The sequence below is a fragment of the Ascidia mentula genome, chromosome 4 (genome assembly GCF_947561715.1).
Source record: "Ascidia mentula chromosome 4, kaAscMent1.1, whole genome shotgun sequence".
In the NCBI taxonomy this organism is placed as follows: domain Eukaryota; kingdom Metazoa; phylum Chordata; class Ascidiacea; order Phlebobranchia; family Ascidiidae; genus Ascidia; species Ascidia mentula.
The window spans coordinates 4,391,296-4,413,324 of NC_138569.1; the positions used below are offsets into that span (position 1 = coordinate 4,391,296).

Here is a 22,029-nt window from a genome sequence, read left to right on the forward strand (position 1 = left end):
TATGTGTTGATAAAATGTTTTCCAAACCAATAAATGTTGTGTAAACCATTTCAATAAGGCAACAAGTTATTTATTTAGAAAAATCGATTTCGCTTTCTCCCCTTGCCTGTAACGTTTCTTATTCAAACAGAGTCTATGTATTGTCGGTTTACCCGTTGTCGGGGTATGTCCCCGCTGGGTGACCGAGGGGTGCGACTGCGTCTCGGGCCTCGCACCCAAAGGATCCGACTGAGTCTCGATGGCAACTCGGCCTCGTAGGCAACTTGGTTCTCTATCTCAAGGTTTACTGTTGGAGTTAAGTAACTCCTTCACACAAGTCTGTGCGTTTTCTAAATAGTCTAACTCCCGACTAAACACATACATCCACCAAGCTTCAAGCCAGTCCAAAGTTGTTCATAAATCCATTTATTGATATAATCCAACGAATAAATCCAAGTACAGTACAGTACAATTGGGGCTCCTATACAGTGTACTAAAGCAGAACCAACAGCCTAGACCCTTACACAGCAACAGTTAAAACACACTGATTTTGCAGGCGCTAGTCGCTCTGCTTATATGGTCTGCGGTTGGCCACACGTATTGATACCTTATTTGGAGTTGTTGCGCAACTTGAATGCAACCTGAAGTTGACCGATTTGGTCGATTACGTCAGTTATTTATATAGCTTAATTAACTAAGTGCCCTAATAGGTTATTTATGTATAGGTAGACTTTGTTTTCAGAATTACTAAAAGTAGTTGTGTTTATTTTAGCTTTATTTATCATTTGCGAAAGAAGTACTTGTGTTTAAATTAACCTTATTTATTATTTGCCAAAGAAATGCCTGTAATTATTTTAACTTGATTTACATAGTTGTTTGGTTGCCTAAGTTACCTATATGACTTCATTGCTCAAATTACATGGTTTATAACACATCTATGATGTGGCTGCTTCTACCGGCTAAAATTTTTTCACCTGCCACCAGCTCGGCAGGTTTTTCCTATTAAATTGTCCGGTCAGGAATTGACCTAAACCGGAAATGAGTTCTTCTTTTTTCCCATGTCGTTTTATTGGACATCACAACTTGGACATGCGTTGAACGCGTGATTACAATGACTTTGGTTTTAACTCTCGGTCATAATTTAGTTATACGCTTTGGGCCTTTTATAGTATATACATGTGTTGTGTGGCGACAGTATGCAAAAGTAAAAACATTTTGAAGTGTAATTGTTTTTTACCATGATGGCGCAGGCGCAAAATAAGTCTGTGGGAGACTCTAGGACTGTTGTTGACTCATATGAACACGTACTCATGCATCATTGTCCGCTGCACTCCTTAAGTTGAAATGTTGTTAAAAAACATTTGAATTGCTTTTATTATTCTGTGTGTGAATTTGCTTTGCTGAGTTGTCATTTCTATCTTTCATCATGGCAAATTTGATATGTAACACTCAGTTTAAGATCACAGTTTTATTCACCGGCTGATTTAAAACAATCATCACTTCGTGCATTATTTGCCATCTACGGACAAGTTTTAATAAGACTAACCTGAATGTTGTACAAATTTAACAAATATAGCTTGCCAGAAGAGCTTTTAGTCACGGAAATATACAATTTCGGTGTGTGGTTTCCAGCTACGCATACCAAATACCGAACATATGCGGCCACACGATCGTTTCGATACCTGTTGAAAAGCATATGGAACACATCCGCATGCCTGGTATTGCTGAAGGTGATGAATCAAAATGTGAGGACCGTCTTGATGCACAGGTGAATATAGCGGGATTACTCAAAGTTAACCAATAACCCATATATACGTTAAATGCACAAAAATCGCTACCAAAGTGGTGAACACCAAAACACTGATCTTGAATTCCTTTTCGATTTTGGCCATAACTTCGTTCGTTTCTAGAAAATGATCAACAGTTTTTCCTCCCTTGTTCATGTGGGGAAAAGGTTTGTCAGGAATTTCGACCCCGAGAAAGTCGCAGAGTGGTTTCCATCCGTCTGATACTTTGTACACCAGTAACTTGTCTTTAGGCGCCATCTGCATAGAGTCGTATATATTGGTAGTTTTGGTAGGAAGCATTTGAGCCAAACATCGATAAAATGAAATGCCCAATGCTCACCTTTTGGACGTTCAAGTTGTGTTCATTAAACGATTTTTTCATGACATTCTCATTTCGCGGAATCAATTTGCTACTTGGCCATGGTGACACGATGTAGCGCTGCTCTCCTGTAACGTATTCAATAAAATGTGTAAATATTTTCGTCAAGATGTATTTACAAATTTAACACAAGCCTCTGTAATTTGAAGAACAGGCAAATTAATCGTTTCACATTGTGAATGCATGTTAACAATCCTAAAGTTTTAAATCATTTAAAACCTCGTTTGAAATGTCTAGAAATTCAGTGCTTTTGCTTGTCAAGGTCACATCTGTTACACCTACTTATATTGCGCAGATAGCGCTGCCTTAAACTTCCCGTAAGAGTAAAGTTCTGAAAAAAGAACGCAGTCCAGCTTTTTGATACTTCCTTTGCCTGATTTTCAAGACTTCTGTACCACGAATCTTCGTCCCGTAGCATTAGAACGATCTGACAACACGCGTCACCAAGAACATTGCGTTGATTTCATGCATTTTTCAGGCAATGCGAATTTTAGGCTGTGACATATTAAAAAAAAAAGCAATAATCGTTTTATACGGATACAATTGTCGCACATTTATTTATGAACTTGCGATACCTTTGCTTGTGGAAACGCTTTGGACAACTCTTCCCAATAATAATAGCACGGGCTGTCAGTAACCGCATCCACACCTTCGTACATTCGTTCGAAATCACCTGGTCTTACACCTTCGTCAAAAATTCTATTCCAATCCTTGTGCAGGTAGTAGCAGTTTTCCATAAAGTCGTATACATTGTAACCGAGGATGCGCAAGGCTGTACATAGTGTCTTCGTGCCTGTTTTAGCAAACCCAGCCACAATCACCTTCATTTTGACGTAATAAAACTATCTTTCTCCAATGTTAGTAAAGCCTCAGCTCGATCGGCGTGTGTACCCTGCTGCACAGTTGACAGTGTTGACACATTAAAGGCAAACTCCCAGACTTTCCGCCTGAAGGCACACGGTTCACTTGCACTGGTGTTTTTTTGAAATAGCACCGCTGAGCAAATAGTCTCCGGCCATGCGCCATGTTAAATAAAAAATATTGCATTGCAATTATATTGTTGTATATATTGGCAAAATGTTTTTCTAACCAAATATTGTCGTGTAAACCATTTTAATGAAGCAACAAGCCTCGGATTGATTTCAGAAGATTTATCAATTTAATTAAAAAAAAATTAATTGGCTTACTACCGTTTATTTCCCAGTTTCCTATTCAAATAGAATCTGTGTAACCCATTTTATACACTAACGTAAAAATATACGTTGTGATGCAAAATTGATAGCTTTTGTATACTATGTTTTAACAATGTAATTGTTTTGAAAACATCCGTGATACTGTAACACTGCTTCATATTTCTAATGCCGTTTACAAGTTTTCGTTAAACAACAGAAAACATTATCCAAATTTATTCTCATATTTTCGCTTGACTAGCCATGCAGAAAATCAGCTGAGTCTACATATTCCCGCAAAGGCGCCAAAAGAACTAAAGCAGACGTAAAATTAAATGTCTTTAATTGCTAAAAGTGTGATAGTAGTTCTAAATGCAGGGGCTGCTTTAGTACTGGCGACAGAAGCATGTTTACTGGCATATAGACTCTATTCCATTCGGAAATCCCGTAACAGAGACAGCATCTTTCACAAAGTCCTATTTTTTCCTGACAAAAAAATTCCTTGTCATCACTATTTGTTGTCCACCCGTGTAAGTTTTTTTGTCATTGGAATGTTTGCATGTTTGTGTCAAAATATATGTGTCTTGTGTGTCAAACTTTAGGTTTTTGATATTGGAAAGAATGATGTGTACAGAAGATGTATCAGTAATACACACAAATAAAATTTACCATGCCAAAACTTTGACTAGTCTGCGTATCAATTGTTGCAGATATAATCGTTTTAGCAATTTACAAACTTTCCTATCTGGTATATTTTGGGCTTAAAGGTTAAAGTTGGTAACTATTTTGAAAATCTGTTATATAATAAGTAGGTTAAGTACCGTTATTTGAAACTTGTGTGTTTGTTTATCTTATTTAGGGCTGTAGAAGAAGAGCATGCACCTATTCTCATGACTGGTCATCCTCATTTGCTCAACTGATTAAACATGTATTAAGTGCGAAGCAGTCAATATACCTATGCATGTTTAGTATTACCTGCAATGTAAGTATATACAGTAGTCACCGAGTTGAAACACAGCAATTTGTTGTGTTTACATGTTGTTTTTGTATGGAACTGTAATAGTTTGCGAATATTAGGAGCTTGCAGTAGCAGTGCTACAAAAGTTTCAGCAGGGAGCTCGGGTGAGGGTCATAACTGATACAGAATACATGAATTTAAATGGATCAAGAATGGTTGACTTTATGAATAAGGGTAGGTAATGTCTAACTGTTTTTTTCAATAAAATGTGATGTTTTTATAAAGTTTTTTGGTAGTAATAGTATTTTTGTGTCGAATATTTTTTTTGTTTAAATGTTTATTAGATTGTAGTGGCAGGTATTTGTTGTACAATGTACTAGTTTATATTGTGTGCTTTTTGCAAGAATGAGATGTGAATCTCCCTTTTCACAAAACTCAAACTTAAGTTCATTTGCTTGCAGGAATTGAGGTTAGGCATGACAGATCAAGTTATCTTATGCACCACAAGTTTTTAATCATAGATGAACAAATTGTAGTGACTGGATCATTTAACTGGACACAAGCCGCTGTCATTGGTACTTGATAAAATTTAATTTTATTAAACTATTTTGTTTACTTTGTTGACCAATCCGCAGGAAATAATGAAAATGTCCTGGTTACAAATCACCCTGATGTAGTTCAACCATATTTGAGGGAGTATAAACGATTGTGGAAAGTTTTTCAAACGAATTGAGACTTTGTCTGATTTTAAAAACTATTACACTAAATGCTGTGTCATCAGAAATATTCTTGATTTAATGTGTATGAGTTTTTGAATATAGGCAGTAAAAATTTGTATATGTTGTAATTGCTAAATTGCGTTTCATTGCTGGTAAAGTTCAAATGGTGTAGTACACTGACTTTCAACTCGCTTTTAATAAGTGTTTCTCATTTTTCTTCTGGTTGTGCAAGTCGATTAGTTCTTACATCACAGCAACTTTTAATAAAACTTTTGTTTGAAAAACTCGGTGTATTTGCAGCAACATTTTGTGATGAAATGTTATTCTTTCTGCATATTTAGCCGATTAGAAAAGCCACTAAAATCCTGGTATGCTGAGGTGTTTTTTGATGGAAGAACACGAGCGCATGTCTAATATAAATTTTACCGAAACACGAAGACTTTGTAACAAACAGTTTCGCGCAATTTTTGAAACGGTTGAGTAACGCGACGGACTTTGGTCATGAGGCGCGAGAAGTGCAAACATGGAGCGCCGCAGATTTCGTCCGGGTTTATTGGGACCGTGTGACTCAGCATGACTCGCCGGCTCATATCCTAATTTTTCTCCAAAGAAAGCAGCTGACAAAAATCGGCATGGATAAGTTCATTGAGTTTTCTAGCAAGACACAAGGAAGGGATAAAGCATACAGGTAAATCAGATTTAACAAATTATGTTGTAATAAGTTCTTTTGGCCTTGCATCAAGATCGGTTGATAATTTGCATACGTGCCAACTGTAATCAACAGAGTACTTCAATATGCCAGCAAGTTGCTTGGGTGGAGCCTGCAGGAATTAGCGGCTAATCCTGACTGGATAAAAAAGTTGGCTCAGCTTGAATCACATGCAAGTTTGGGGAGAAAATGTAGGTTTTTCGATGTATATGTTTCCTGATCTGGTTTTGTAATTGTTTTATATATATGGGATTATATGCGGCAAATATTTATAAATTGGCACAACGGAACATGTTAATATTACAGATTAAATAATTGTAAACTGTTTTTTTTTATGTATATGGCTCAACCAATTGTGTATATTGCAGATTTGATTGGACAATTTATGTATGCAAATCTTTCCATTTTGTCCCTGAATTGTGGTTGTTGTTTTACCTTCAGAGTTGTGGTTGTTTAAGTGTGTTTACTCATGAAAATTCAATAAATTTGTAGGTCAGATAAAATAATGTATTGTTTTTTTGGTAGTTTTTCGACTTGGACGGTCATTGGAAAGTCTGCGTGCAGCTCAAGTCACGATTCACCTTCTTGATCCAATTTTGAAAACGACACTGACAGCTGCAAATATTAACCGTGCATTATTCCTCGGTGTTGACAATTACATATGGATGGGCAAGGTTGGAATACTAAAGGTGGACAAATCATGGGATTTAACCTCTTCAAGATTTTACTTCATTTCAATACTATTGTCTCTAATCCGTGACCTTTATGCTCTCTATGTTACCATGATACGACTGAGCAGTCAGTATAAGCAACAGGAGGATTCTGAAAAAACTTTTTCATTGAAACAACGGCTTATGCTCTGGTGTTATTGTCTAAAAGAAAACCCAGAAGCCACTGTTGACCTTATCAAAAATATTTGCGACATACCTTTGCCTGGTTCAAAACTTGGGTATTTCCCAGACCACAATGGTTTTATTGGTGTGTGTGGGACCATATCATCTCTTATTGGTGTTTATCAAGTGGCAAATCCAAAAGTAAAATTAAGGCCATAACAGTGTGAATTCAGGTTATTATATGAATAAAATTGCACTTATTAAAACATTTAGTGCCTGTATAACCTGTGCTTTAACTAAATACCAGTGATCTATTGACATACTGAAATAACAATATGCAGTCTTTTTAAATTTTGTCGTAAATGGAGAACTCTTCTTTTCCAGGAAGGGCTTTTGGTTTCTAAAAACGATCAAATGACATTCACAACAAATTGTATGTTTAGTTACAGCACATAATTGACTGTACATAGTATATACGAATCTATCAGTATTTGTGTTGTTGTGAGTATGAAATTTTATGCAGCGTAATTATAATTGAATGGAGATTATGTGCAAATATATATTTATCCCTTTGGATTGTACTGCTTTACTATTACATATAGCTTTACCACATTTTGCAATTATTACATTTATCGTTGAGGTTCTATAATAACAAACTGATACTGTTATTTTACAGTTACATAACATAAATTATTTTTGTTGCACATGTAGTGAAGACAAGTCATTGAAAATGGATCAATTCACATCATAATTCTGACCCAAAATCCAATATCTTCGCTGTAATCAATCATTTTGACCAATATTGTGTACAATATATTGTGATTTAGAAATGTGAATTGCACCAGCAAAGTGTTATTCGTCCAAGCAGCTTGAACCATATTCCTCACTCGTATATGCAGCGTAAGAAACAACAACAAGACGAATAATGACACGTTTTCCTGCACAAGTTGTTGCTCCTTCCTCCAAAATATGCCCCGATAACGCAACGCATACACGAGCTGTGGAATCTGTGCATGAGTCGATCCGACATTTTCACATAATCCAGTGCAATAACCCGCATCTTCTCTTTATTAAAACCATCAAAATGACCAGGAAAGACGTGGGTAATGCTGTCGGACATTTCCAAAAGGTTCGTTAGCGAGTTTCTGTAAGTGTCCACATTCGAGTTAGGAATATGGTCAAATAACGTTCCGTCATATATCACATCGCCGGAAAACAGGAACCCGCGTGTGTCGTCGAACAGCATGATGCTGCCTTCCGAGTGGCCAGGAGCATGTATCACTCTTAAAACCACGTCACCAAGGTCTATTTTGTCACCATGGCTCAGTACTCGAGCGATATTTTGTACTGCTTGCACTTTGTATTTTCTTCCGTTGAATCCTTGTGGCGCTCGGGAAACAGTGCTCCCGCGTACAATTGTCAAACATGCGCTGTTGTCACCGCGCCGAAGGTACTCCGCTTCTGCTTCGTGTATTGCAATATCATCAAATTGATGTAACCCACCAGTGTGGTCAAAATGGATGTGTGTTGCAACCGCCTGGCATGGTTTCCCCTGAAGGCCGATTAGTTCGTTTTGCTCCAAGTATTCCCGAACATTCCACAAACCCAGACCAGCGTCAACGACAACATCAAGATCGCGACCACGTATGACCCAAATGTTTGCTCTTTGAGCTGGCGAGTAATACTCCTCCACACAGCGAAACACGCCTGGAAAAACCTCTTCATGACTGTAGTATTGGCGTGCCTCCATTTTGCTTGTACAACGAGAACGATCACACCCGCGGCATTGAAACAATTTGTCAATGGCTAAATTAACGTATGCATCCAAGCATGACCTAGACCGCAACTCTTCTGACGTCATAATTGACTCGATCACACGGTGGTGTTGCGTCTCAATAGAAGCAAAATAGAACCGAACCAAGAACCATGTGTATTGTTTAGTGGTGCAGGTGGTTAATAATTTTTGGCGTAAAACTTTACCCACACGGGTGTTCAAAATTAAAAAGTTATGTTTTTTTGCAAATGCAGAGTGATTTTACCGCTTTTTAGGTGTCTTATGATAAACAGTTGTCTTTGTGGTAAGTTGCGGGTTCTTATATTACTTGTTTTTGAAATATGTCGGACAATCCTGGCACAAGTGACCAAGCTTCGAAGAGTCCGCTACTGCAAACGGATTGTTCTGCGGACCAAAACGAAAACACAGAGGATGAAATTGGACCAAACCAAGATTTAATAAACGCTAATATCTCCACCTCAGAAGAAGACAATCAAGGTTTACGTGATACAGATGAAGCTAAAGCTGAGGTTGAATATCTGTACACCACTGAGGATGATGTGTTAAATGAAAATACACAAGAATCTAATAACCTGTCGCAACTAGCAGCCATATCGAAGAGCTTGGAAAATGGTATTGAACTTGCCTGGGATTCAGAGTTTACAGCCAATGAGCCACAAACAAGCAACGAGAAACAAAATCCAGTTTCACAGAACACATCATGGAGGAAGCTTTCAGATGGGGGAGGCACTTACTACTGGAACATTGACACTGGGGTAACCCAATATAACAAACCTGAAGATTTAAATGTAAACAAAGATGATGCGGAAGTGGAAAGTTTTAAACTAGAGTCTGTTGATTCCAGTTTGGCAGACTTGGAAGGTGCCGCCTTTCGTTATGCTTCTCTGACCCTTGCTAATGATGACTCGTTAAGCGACTCCAGCAGCAGCAAGTGGGCCGGAGACAGTGACAATGGGAGAATGTTTTCTGTCCGATCTCTTGGTTGGTTGCCCTTGAACAACTGCTCTAATGATCCAGCTACTAGTAGTGCTGATGTTAATGCATGTATTCTGCATCTAACTAAAAGTCATGGACAAATTATGGATGGAGTAGGTGCTTGGGGTGATGGAAAAAATCTCCTAATGTTAATCGAAGATGAATTTCTCAAGCTTTTAGATCCACTAAACCAAACTGTATTGCAGACGCAAGCTATTCGACACATTAGAGTATGGGGTGTTGGTCGAGATAGCGTCCATGATTTCGCTTATGTCGCAAAAGATTCCTTGTCAAAGTCATACAAATGCCATGTGTTTCGATGTGACGCATCAGCAAAAGCAATTGCACGGGAACTACACCATGTATGTGAAAGTCTATCAGTCAAGCACAAGCGCACCACTGACAAGGACATTGAAAGGGAAAAGGAGAAGGTTGCCTTGGCAACTCCAATTCCTACCCCAAAGTCAGACCCTGGAAAATCATTTCCGGTAAAGTACCTTGGGTCTCGAACTGTTGCCAATGTCAACGGAATACACACAGTTAAGAATGTAATACGGGACATCACGACTGATGACTCTGCACTTTGCCAAACCTCTGTTGCTAATGTAACTGCCAATGCTTTAACAATCAGTAGTAACAATATGGGCGAAAGCGTCACTTGGGTTAACTGTAGGATGCGGTGTCTCTCGTTCATGGGTATTGGTGATGACATATCCCTTTTTGCTTTTATAAGTGTTGTTGCAAATGAGGCAGTGTGCCATGTTGTTCAATGTGATCCAAATGCAGCCAAGTTGGCACTGGCTGTGCAAGAAGCCTGCATGCTTAGATTTCAAAAGGCGGTGGACTCCAATGAAATACAAGAACCTGAGCCAGAACAAACAGAAAATCGATCACCTGTGAGGCGTTTTATAAAACGTGTGTTCTCATTAAAAAAGAAATCCCAGCCATCCAGTTAACATTCTTGTGTTCTAGCTTCGTTGATTTATCCTGCAGTCTATTTAACTTCACACCAAGTTGGTAATTCAAGTCAATTTCAATACAATAATGATGTGCACTTATGCAAGAGTTTTCTTACCTTTTGGTGCTTTTTTACATACAAGTTTCTCTTTGCATGGTGTGCCTTATTTTTTAAGAAGTGCTACTGAACAGTGTTATATGAATATGTATTACATTCACTATACGTTTGTGCTTCTGTAAATACATTTTATTTTGTCATGCTTTTTTTAAACGATGAAATGATTCATATAGAACTTTGTTAAAATTTCAAGTGAACTGTTACACTTACAAACTTAGACATTTCGTCTTAAGGTTTTTTTCTGTAGTTGCTATGCTGCCTTCATAACCACATAGTTATAGTTTTAATCCATTGTACCCTTTATGAGGTTATACTGTGCATTTTATTCAATTACTTTAGTTGGACATGCTCTTTACATTTATACATGGATACTAATTGTCCATGCAGTAACTGGATTGCCACATGTGTGTATTGCAATAAAAAATTAGACAGCCTAATGTTTTGTATATTTAATGTGCATTTTACAATTAAGGAAGGTAATATCATGTCCAATAAAACTTTATGGTTTCTCGTTTGTTTTTTGTGCAACTTTCTGCTTGGAAGTTCCAAAACGCATGGGTTTGGGGAAAAACTACGGTTCGTACCATTTGGAGTAAAGACTGAAGACTTCCCATTTCGAAATGCCAGTTTGCCATGGAAGGAAAGAATAGATGACTTGGTAATTTGCTGATTGCAGTTGGCATACCAACAAGTTGAACATGGACTCGTTGCATCATAACTGATTGTAGTTTATATTATTTTTCAGTATATTTTACCACAGTATTTATCTGCAAACACATGCATCCACTCATGTTACTTTTATTTCAGGTTTCAAGATTAACTTTAGATGAAGTCATTCTCCAAGTGTCGCGTGGAGGTGCCGGCTCCAACGGGCCTTCACCAGGCATTGATCGGCTTGGAATTAAACCTTACAATTGGAACACAGAATGCTTGAGAGGATATGGTCTGAATGGAGAGGCAACATGTTTCCCCCAACCTATTGGTTTGGCAGCCACATTTGAGTAAGTTTTAAAACAGTTTGTTGTGTTAGCTTTAGCAGGGTTTGTGGTGTGTGTGCACAAACAAAAATAAGTCATTGGTTCCTAACCTGCATCCTACCGCAAAGTCATACACAGTTGCAGTAAACCACCTATAGATTATGGCACAAATGAGTTAAGTATTACTTTTGAACCTTGTTTATGTCACATTTTTTGAGGACTTTGTCATAGATGAGTGTATAATTTATAAATAATTATGACTTTTTAATGCATACATTAGTTTAGTCTAACATTCAAGTGAAAGCCTTTTGTATACCACCCCTTGGGAGGCATTGTATTAAGCATATTTACTTTATGTAAAACAACCAAATGAAAACTTAATTGTAAATAACCTTATTTTCTTCGAATGTAACTTGTAAGTATGGCAACGAAGATTAAAATGTACAAATTTGGGATATAAAATGAAAACATCAAGAGTTTACCTTAAGTTCTATTCCAGCACACAAAGGAATATATATTTTTTCATCCGATAGATTAAGCTATGTCATTACACTTATTACAACATCATTTGTGATTAAATAATGACCTTTATTCACAGCACTGATCTTATTGGTTTAATGTCCAAGGCTGTTGCCATAGAAGCGAGAGCCAAACACAATGAGTTCAATAAGCAAGGAAATTATGGTGACCACACCGGTTTAAGCTGTTTTGCCCCAGTGATAAACATTATGAGACATCCCTTGTGGGGCAGGAGTCAGGTAAAACAAAAAGAAAGAACGTCTTAAAAAATAATTCAGTGACTGCACTAGGCTGTATACTCTCAAGTTTTTGTCTGCCAATCTTGTTGTTGTACTGCCAATTGTTGTCAGGGTCAATGTCTTACTACATAATATTGTATGTTAAAAACAAATACACTAAACTTCTCTTCATGCAAGTGTCTACTCTCATTATTTTTCACAGGAAACTTATGGGGAAGACCCTGTTCTGACAAGTGAAATGGCCAAAGCATATGTTTCTGGTCTTTATGGTGGGACTGGAACGACCCCTGCCGCAACAGCAGTTTGTAAACACTTTGATGTGCACGGTGGCCCAGAAAACATACCTACCTCAAGGTTTGTTATGAACCATTGAATGATTTTGTATTTTTTAATTAATATGTGCATGATATGAATGTCAAATGGTGAAGATATGAATTTCAAACACCAAATTCAAGTGGAATACAAACAATTAGCAAATGGCCATATCTAAAACATGTACTTTCATCTTCCTTGTTTCCACACTTTTGTGTTCTAACATGCTTTGGATAAACCATCTGACTATTAGCTTAAAAGTTGTATGTACCAACCTAACAAGTGTATTCTAATGTCTTCTAACATACTATGGTTATATGGGTACAATACTTTCAGATTTGGATTTAACGCCGTCGTATCTGACCATGATTGGGGAACCACGTTCCTGCCAGCTTTTCGCTCATGCCTTATGGCTGGTGCTCAGGGGGTGATGTGTAGTTACAATGCCATCAATGGGGTGCCGGCATGTGCCAACAAGAAACTTCTCAGTGAGTGACATATTAATATGGTGCTCAGCACATGTTGGTTGGTAAAAGGTCTTGTGACATATCATGCGGTTGTAAGCTTGGGCAAACATTAGGTTTTAAACAAAGTAAATTTCCTCCTCTGGATTAGTTGGATTCATGGAATGGAATTTTGTGTTTAATGCATGATTTTTTTATTGCAACCAGGTTATTAGTTATGCTCTCACAGTTTTTATATGTATATGTTGTTTCTTTTTGCTAATCTTCTGGTACATACAAAACTGGCCTTATTAGTCAACATGAGCGGGCTGTAGTTACAGTGACCTGGTTACTATACATTAATGTTTGCTTGGAGCTGGAAGTACAGATTGATACACATAATATTGTTTCCGCTTGTTAAAATACTTCGTTTTTCAGCTGACATCTTAAGAAACACCTTCAAGTTCGAGGGTTATGTGGTTAGTGATGAAGGTGCCATTGAACATATTGACCAATTCTTCCATTATACCAAAACACCCCTGGACACTGCTGTTGGTGGGCATTTACTAAACCAATAAAAAACTGTTTGTAGTTGGTGCTAGCTAGCACAAATTAATACTGGAAAAAAATTTTGTGACAAAGAATTGAAAAAGAGTCAACAGCATTAGTCAATTTTTTTTTTGAAACACTGCACAACATTTTGTTGCACCCAGAAAGTTACCAAAAACACGTTTTGCAGCTGCCAAGAATGCTGGGGTTGATTTGGAGCTTGCCGGCTCAAAAATCGGCGCCCGTTTTAACTGGCTTCCAGAAGCTCATTCCACAGGCCGAGTAACCGAAGAAAATCTACGCAACTCAGCCAAGACCCTCTTCCTCGTCAGAATGAAACTGGGAGAGTTTGACCCACCTGAATTAAACCCATGGATTAATGTAACTATGGACGGTAAGCAAAATGCATGTAAGAATTTCGAAAAAAATTCCTTTTGAAGATAGTTTTCCTCATATTTATGTCATAAATCTTACATTTAAATCGCAACCGTGCACCCAAAACAGATAAAAGCGGTCAGATCTTATATGCACGAGCAGGTTCAGTCTAAAAAAGGAAATCTATAACCTGTCTTGTGCAAATAAAGCTTGTAGTTGATCTCATTAAGGCTCCTTTAATTTAGTAAATTTCATTTCTGCCATCTGACAAAAGTGACTCCAAAAAGACTTAAACCTTGGCAGAAACCGAAATATATTGTTTATGCTGGGACGGCTTTGGTTTACGAATCGCCAGTAACACACTGATAAGCCTTAGCTTGCTCTACTCAGCAGAACATTTAAATCTCACAACTAACATGGATAGGAGTTTCCAGATTCTTTTGTACAATGCACAGTAGTTTTGTCTGCATTAAATATTAATGTGGCTGAATTAGTAGGAAATTTTGTGAGGTCACTTGATTCCATTCAGCCCGCCATGCAACAAAGTGCACAAAATCATGGTACATACTTTACCAATAAAAATAGTTTGTTTGTTTTTTTGTACTTGCTGTGCTTGTGATCTTGTGAAGGGCATTTTCTATTTTTACCGTTTGTTTTTAACAAGGTCGACTAAGAAATGTATCCAAGGAAAAATATTTTTTCCATATTGGCTACATCAACAAAGGTTTTTTCTGATTTGCAGTTGTTCAAAGCAATGAGCACAGAGAGTTGGCTAGAACAATCGCCGCTAAATCGTTCGTTCTACTTAAAAACGACGGCCTACTGCCACTGAAGTCCAAATCCTACAAGAAAATTGCTGTAAGTTGCCAACTTTTACCGAACCACGTTCGCTTGCTTTCGAAGAACAGGATCGCGAAAACCGCTGTTTTATCCAAACAGCGTGTGGTTTCCAATATAAGCTTTCCTTAACCTTATGAGTGGAGCCCCGCTGCGATTGAATAAAAACCTCACTGGGTCGAACTATTGGGCATTATATGAGCTCTGTGGTATTTCAATACGAAACCTTGCTGTGGCATTTTATTTTGATAAAAAAACGGTCTTAAGAATTTAAAAATTGCCACCCACCTTGAGGCATAATTCGAAGAAAGAAGTAATATGAATACCTTATTCATAGTTCGGTTTATCACAATTTACGCCTTAAACTTCTGGGAAAAACTGGTAAAACCACCTAGTAAGTGCTAATAATTCTGTAACCTATACCCAACATCCGTTTGTTTATGCTGCATACAGATGGCCACTGTTTCGACCTATAAGGTCTCATCAGTCTAGCTGGTGTGACTATCAGACGACTTTGCCTAGCAACAGTGGTCATCTGTATGCAGCTTACACTATTCATATTATTGGCTCCACTTTGCTTATCCATTTAAATGTGTAGTTTTTTTTCTATAAAACAAAGTTTTTTGTGCAAAGTTGGTCGGGCCATTTGGAAACAACAGTGCTGCGCTGACGGGCGACTACTGGACGGACTACAGTCTTAAGTACTTCTCTTCACCCGGAGATTACTTCGCAAGCATCAGTGACGAACTGGCGATGACCGGTGGATGCGTGGGGGATTGGCACGAGAGTTTACCCCGCTGTGCTTTCTACAACCAGGGTGACGTTAAAAAGGCGGTCACTGGTGCAGATCTTGTCGTTGTGAACGTCGGAACAGGTGATATCGTGCTGTTGTGATATTGTGAGAATATATAAAAAATGTTAGTGAGTAAAAATGTAACATCTTGCTTGGTGCTTGTTGGTAGTTAAGGACTTGTTTCACATTATAGAATTTAAGCTATAGGACAAAAATTGAGTATTGAGCAAAACAGAAACAATACGCAATTGGCGTTCCAAAACTTCTTTGGTTGGAAAGATGAACCTTCTGTCTTTATTGGTTATGTTTCGGTGGTAACTCTTGGCATCATTCGAATTTAGGCGTACAATAATATATCAAATTGACGTGTCTTTTTTGCGTATGGGTACTTTATGTGTCTGGCACAACGTCATTACATTGTATAAATATCACAATTTTCACCGTCTATTCGTCGGGTTGGACAGACTTTCTACCCGAGTATCAGAGTACTGCAAAGTTTTTCCATAACGTAGACGTTCTGGAATCGTACTCTGTTTTACAATCTTCATATATTTTAAACATTGTAGTCTTAACCCCTTTGCAAACACAAAAAAAATACTACTACACCGGGTCACAAAGTTTTCGACAAACTTGATCCACATGTAAGTCGGTGTAAAACAGAAATCTGTGCGAATTTTAATGATTTGGCGTGAACAGGGCCACCACCTGTTATTTTTGTTTATAAATTTAAGTTGAAATACTACACGAAATCGTAGCGTTAATATTCGCACACATTTCTATGTTACATAGGCTTATATGCATATCAAGTTTGGCGAAAACTTTGTGACCAGGTGTTAAAGTATCTTCCAACACAAAACATGCTTTCGTCGCTCAGGTCGTGGTGTCGAGGCTGAAGGAAGAGACCGACCGAATATTACTCTACCAGGATATCAACTTCAGATGCTCCAAGACGCTGTTGCCTTTGGTGAGATTTAGAACTTTTAGACGCCCTGTGGTGCGCTCACCGCAACCATGTAGCGAAATACATTATTGCTGGGGAATTTTTATACACAGCTGATATGTTATGTGCAGTTTGTTTGTGATTACAAGACGCGCAGTACAGACGTCAGTACATTTTTAAGAACAATGCCTCTATGTAACTGTTAAGTGTTTGTTTTTGTGAGGATATGATGATTTGTATCCTATCACTCATTTAGCATAAATTACTACTGATGCTGCCAGGCATACTTTATTGCTGAAATACGGCTCTTCTGGCAATTTAGCATTTTGCAAACAAAACTCTGCTCATTTAACATTTTTCAATCAGAAAAACGCTTCTGGAAGGTACTCTGGTATTGCTTATTTTTCGTGATTACAAAAACACTAACTGTGCAATCACTACTAAATTTTAAACAGCCGCGGGAGCTCCTGTCCTTCTTCTGACTTTTAACGCCGGCCCGGTTGACCTCACGTGGGCGGTAGAGAGCGGCAAAGTGAACGCCATCCTAGCCGGTTATTTTCCCGCTCAGTCAACGGGAGACGCGCTAGGAATGATCGTCAGTGGTGAAATGAACCCGGCCGGCAGACTGCCTTACACATGGCCCGCGTCAATGGACCAGGTATGACCAATATGCATTTTTTTGTTAAACGTAAACTACTGTTTGGTATATATGCTTAGACAGCATGATTGAATAAGGTTGCCACTTACACTTTTCAGGTTTTGCGATCCAATAAACTAGGGGTTGGTGTTTTAAACTTTTCTCGCATCCGCGCATTGTTACATCATACACGATCACACTGACTGCTGTTAATAAAGCAAAAACATCTTCCTTCTAGAAAGTTCTTTTTTGGCTATTTTACCAATTTCGTTAACTTCCATACAACATTTCTTGGCTGACGTCAGCCTTATAATAACTGAAACCTCGCAGTTGAATAATTCATGCCAGAAGGGCCCTTGTTATTATTCAAACAATTGTAATGTAATGTTTTTCTGTTATGTTTTTTTCCCCGCAGGTTCCGGCAATGACCAACTACAGCATGCACGAGCGCACTTACCGCTATTCCACTTCCAAACCGCTATTCCCCTTCGGTTACGGGATGTCGTACACCACCTTCCAGTACAAAAACACAACCTCCTTCTTCCCTACAGTGCAGATCTGCTCCCATTTTGACGTTGTGTTGGAAGTGCAAAATACTGGAAGCGTTGCCGGAGACGAGGTGAGATGCGTGCTTTTGTCTTAAAACACTTTGGTGTTGTCGAACCGTGTATTTTATTCTTATTTTTTCATAAGCCTGTTACGAGCCATTTAAAAACTGGATGTTTGAAAACTGCTTAAGAAACCATCAGTGGTTGTTGAAATATATGTTGGTTTTCTCTTTTATCATCGTACACACATGAAGTATTTTTTTAGCATGTATTGCTGTGAATAACTATTAGCTTAGTGGTGGGTTCTACGTTTTTCAAATATTTAATTGAAACTTGCAATATTTTTGCTATTAGTTACAAGATTTCATCCAACACCACGTTTTTTTTATCGTGTAACGTGGTGTTGGAAGTTTATCCTGATTATAACTTGGTTATGTTACATATGCAAGAGAGCCATAATAATCATGAAGAGCTGCAGCTCTTGTTTATTTTAATTTTTTTGCGAACATTTATAAACTAAGCGAACATTTATGATGAGGTTTTATAAACTAAACGTATAACACTGTCAGGTGGTACAAGTGTATCAAGTTCCCCACAACTCCTCTGTACCGGCTCCCATACGCCAACTAGCGGATTTCCGTCGTATCTTCGTCGAAGCTGGCCAATCTTACTTGATGACGTTGTCTGTTCAGCCATACACACGAGCTGTGTGGAAAAACGGTACTTACCCCAGTATGGGAGTAACAGCTTTGTGATTTGTGATAAACGACTTTTCTTTTCTGGTTTGTAAAATTTTCAGGGCAATTGAAATGCATTACATGTGAGAAATCAAAAGAACGAAACGTTGTGTTTATGATATTTTATTTGAAAATTTGATTATTCCTCTAACCGACAGAAGTGGTGTTGTAAATATTTCGTGGTTCGACAAGGAAAAGATTAAAAAACACGACTCTGGAGTATAACACGTGTAAAATTGAAAAAAATAGAAAAGAAGTGTAATTTCTATTTCATTGTATTGTTTACAATTTTATCCCCTTGCACGGAATATTTACATTATATGACTTAACCTTCACTGTCGCGCAAGCTTATTATATGATTAATTATATTTGTGTTCAGACGATTACTTCTTGGAGCCAGGCAACTTTACAGTTTACATCGGCGGACAACAACCCGACCAATCGCTCAAACTTCCCTCCAATATCATAGAAATCACATACGAGGTGGAAGGCCAGACGGCACGCTTGAGCGATTGCGGTCTTTAATTTGAAATGTCGGATGAGAGCGAAGGTTCTTTCGTCATAACCCTAACTAAAATTGAGTACAAAAATTTCCAAACAAATTTCATTACCGCTTCCTGTATTTATCCATTCTCATCGTATAAATTCTTCGCAAGTGTTATTAAAGAAGTTTCATCATTCGATCCGATCCATGCAGTGGTTCGTTCTCAAACCTTTTCTTGTGTGGCGCACATGAAAAGATTCGCCGTATTTACGACACACAAATAATAAACCGATCACCACCATTTATTCCTATGTTTGCCATTTTCACTCGCACAAAGCTGGCAAACTTGTTATTGACTTGGTATTTTTGGACAAAAAATCCAAACTTTGTTACGCCCTTGAAAACTTAAAACGACGCACTGTTTGCGAAACACTGAATAAGTGTGCTTCGGAGTGAGCATATATGTTTGATAAATCCATTGTGCCAATATTGCAGTAAAACTGATAGCAAGTTAGGTGAAACTTATCTTGGAGTACCGTATACTGTATTACATACAGTTGATTATGATTATTATTTCTTGATTGTTGTTCCTGATTTGTGTCTGTGATTTTTGAGATTAGTTCTTAGCATGTTGACAATAGCGATACACCGCAAATGTTTTGTTCAAAACGGCACCATAGCTGTGCAGTGAAAGTGCAATAATTTTTGTCCGTTCCAGTAAAGTGTATTTGTTGGCGCGAAAATTTCCTACTGCCTATAAATGCGATCACGTTTTTATTTCAAAGATTGTAATTTTGTTTGTCCGGATTCTGTATCAGGGTAATCTACCTTGTTGTAGCATTACGTCATGTCAATCTCTGCCAAATGTGCCATATTGCGTGTGGTTATTATTTTCATGTTAACTGTTCTGAACTTGCAATTGAATTTTCATTGACTTCATAAGTTTCCAATAAACGTCACTAATAATATCAAAGAATGTTTAGCTTACAGGTTCAAAGTCTGTTTCACTATCCAATGATTCGTTTTTCCTATTAAATACGTTGATTTTGTCGGGGAATTTGGAGCAGTTAGAGCATATGCGAAAGTTTAGCAACACAGCTAAAATAATGTGCGGTGGAGGTATGTCACGTTTCGAAAGATTTTAATTGTCGAAATCTTTATACTATCAATCTAATCTTCACATACAAGTCTCCCAGGGTTTTCCGCTACTCTTTGTACACGAAGAACAGTGGGCTGGGGTTTAACCAACTTGGAACAAACAAATGCCCCAAACCGCAGCCGTTCTTCGTATCAACTCCCAGCCGTACGTCAATATTTTGACAAGGTTCGCTTAATTGTTCGCTGCCAAAAAGAAAAGGGCCGTCTCGACTACCGGCAGATCAGGCGTTGACAGATTGTTCAGAAATATTGAGGCTTCCAAGTGTATACGTGAGGCGGCAGACGGAGTTGTATTGATTTTGCCACATGAAGTTTGCTGGTGCAGGGGAAAATATTTTAATGAAGGGTGTGCTTATGTGTGCTTATGTGTGCTTCGTAGAGTGGAAAGATGGCAACACTTGAAAACCTATTTACGTATTTTGTGCGGAAACAAGTTGAGGAAATATGTACGCGTCTAACAATGACCATACTGGAATTTTATACAACAATAAGTCAAATCCACCCCCAAATAGTTCGAGCGTTGTTATATGCCTATATGACCTTCAGGTACTTAAAGCTTGTTGTTTAAAAATGACTTAAACTGTGGTAACAAGTGTTAAAAACAATTACAAACAATTGTAAACCACATTTACGTGGTGAAATTGATTGGTTTTGATCGCTCCGCATACCGTACATTGTGGAAAAACGACATACACGCCTTCTTAACCCCACATGCACATATCCACTCCAGCAGAAATAAAAGACCCGTTTAACCGTATTACAAGGGCTATGAAACCGGAGAGCAAGTCGGCATCGACCTTACACGGGACCCGCCATAAAAACGTATGGAACCCGAGCTCCTACTGAGGCAGCGTACCCCTGTCAGCCCGCACCGCCCATTGTAGGTATTATAGGCTCAACGAGCTTTTGCCTTGTCGTCGCGGAGTTAATTTGTAAACATTAGCCTTCAATCGGCGACGGGTCTCGTCTGTATTGTGTCGTTTTGTCGAGACAGCGGGTGGTCCAGGTTCTGCTGGTCGGTTTACCGAGCCGATGTTGGCAGTATGTGATTCCTGACGTAGAAAGTGTGTTGGAGATGTTTTTGTACAAGTTTTGCCCTGGTTTTGTGGGTACGGGGCCGACAATTTCAGTTTGTCGTGATAGATAGATTAAAATGGTTTACATACCAGCAAACACAGGCAGATATCACATGTCGCGTGTCCAAGATCTTGCAGAAAAATCCTTATGCTTGCGAGCTTGTGGATGAAAGAGACGCAGTCGTTATTCTGTGGCAAGGGCAGGTTCTAGGTTTTGTTTTCGATTGTCGAACAAGGGACAATTTGTGCTCAGTGAATACATTTTTGTGTGATATAAGGCGACTTGAATTTTATTTAAATAAGAACAGATAAACATGTTTTTATACCATGAGTTATAAAAACAACTAAAATTACTCCAGTCTTGTGTAATCTACAGGCGTTGACACGAAACGACATGTCTTAGCTTAGAAGTTAATTAGGTCCAAAACAAAGCTGTCCGTCACTTTGTCGAATCGTATCGATTGTTGGATGACAGGCATCACTTGAGTATCAGCTGGTAAACACGCCCCACCACTACACCCACTGGTCAACTCATTTGAAACCACTTATCGGTGTGTCAACAACCAGAAACAAAGCTGATTGGGGGTATTTACCGTAGATTCTGGTGTTCCGGTCGTTTTTCATGGCACAGAATTTTCGTTTGTGAATAATATAAGGTCTGGATAGTGAATTACCGTTTCAAGGACTTGCAAGAACTGTACAGGTAGCTCCCACTCACGTGTGAACGTTTCTCAATGTTTGTACGACCAAAGGCACTCTAACCTCAAGCTGTCAAACGCGTCAGTGAAATGAGCTAAAAGGGTTTTTTCAGAGTTAATCATGTTTTGTTTGAATAGAGACGTCAGTTGTGGAGTATAACGTACGGGATGTGTAATTGTGCCTGAAAAATGTTATGTTGCATGAGGTTGAACTTTCCTTTTTACTTTCAGGCAATCATGTACAATTTTGTTGTAAAACGCAGTTGTCTGCTGATATTATTCTCGTGTTTCAGCATTACCGCAATACTTGTTACTACCACAATTCTCTA

General features: G+C 38.3%; 6 protein-coding genes across 6 annotated transcripts; 4 read left to right on the forward strand and 2 right to left on the reverse strand.

Moving 5' to 3' along the window:
• Positions 1-1,530: 1,530 nt before the first annotated feature.
• LOC145899463 (uncharacterized) lies at positions 1,531-2,990 on the reverse strand. The gene is made up of 4 exons (XM_082988251.1): positions 2,721-2,990; positions 2,428-2,572; positions 2,107-2,213; positions 1,531-2,024 (listed from the first exon to the last, which is right to left on the reverse strand). Exons 1-4 carry the CDS (start codon positions 2,970-2,972, stop codon positions 1,773-1,775), a joined length of 756 nt encoding a protein of 251 aa, XP_082844377.1. The 5' UTR covers positions 2,973-2,990; the 3' UTR covers positions 1,531-1,772.
• A 659-nt stretch (positions 2,991-3,649) lies between these two features.
• LOC145897841 (mitochondrial cardiolipin hydrolase-like) lies at positions 3,650-5,005 on the forward strand. Its single transcript, XM_082986293.1, has 5 exons — positions 3,650-3,844; positions 4,174-4,296; positions 4,392-4,506; positions 4,734-4,847; positions 4,908-5,005. The coding sequence occupies exons 1-5, from the start codon at positions 3,650-3,652 to the stop codon at positions 5,003-5,005; spliced, it is 645 nt and encodes a 214-aa protein (XP_082842419.1).
• Positions 5,006-5,542: 537 nt separating this feature from the next.
• Positions 5,543-7,287, forward strand: LOC145899466 (peroxisomal membrane protein 11A-like). Its single transcript, XM_082988254.1, has 3 exons — positions 5,543-5,679; positions 5,776-5,891; positions 6,226-7,287. Exons 1-3 carry the CDS (start codon positions 5,624-5,626, stop codon positions 6,750-6,752), a joined length of 699 nt encoding a protein of 232 aa, XP_082844380.1. The 5' UTR covers positions 5,543-5,623; the 3' UTR covers positions 6,753-7,287.
• A 129-nt stretch (positions 7,288-7,416) lies between these two features.
• LOC145899454 (acyl-coenzyme A thioesterase MBLAC2-like) lies at positions 7,417-8,283 on the reverse strand. The gene has a single exon (XM_082988242.1). The coding sequence runs from the start codon at positions 8,281-8,283 to the stop codon at positions 7,417-7,419; it is 867 nt and encodes a 288-aa protein (XP_082844368.1).
• A 283-nt stretch (positions 8,284-8,566) lies between these two features.
• Positions 8,567-10,270, forward strand: LOC145899449 (amyloid beta precursor protein binding family B member 2-like). The gene has a single exon (XM_082988235.1). The coding sequence runs from the start codon at positions 8,649-8,651 to the stop codon at positions 10,257-10,259; it is 1,611 nt and encodes a 536-aa protein (XP_082844361.1). The 5' UTR covers positions 8,567-8,648; the 3' UTR covers positions 10,260-10,270.
• An 89-nt stretch (positions 10,271-10,359) lies between these two features.
• Positions 10,360-19,728, forward strand: LOC145899445 (uncharacterized). The gene is made up of 14 exons (XM_082988229.1): positions 10,360-11,036; positions 11,186-11,379; positions 11,954-12,113; positions 12,316-12,467; positions 12,762-12,913; positions 13,307-13,423; positions 13,608-13,811; positions 14,535-14,650; positions 15,263-15,503; positions 16,297-16,386; positions 16,818-17,020; positions 17,415-17,618; positions 18,117-18,267; positions 18,664-19,728. Exons 1-14 carry the CDS (start codon positions 10,743-10,745, stop codon positions 18,807-18,809), a joined length of 2,424 nt encoding a protein of 807 aa, XP_082844355.1. The 5' UTR covers positions 10,360-10,742; the 3' UTR covers positions 18,810-19,728.
• Positions 19,729-22,029: the final 2,301 nt, after the last annotated feature.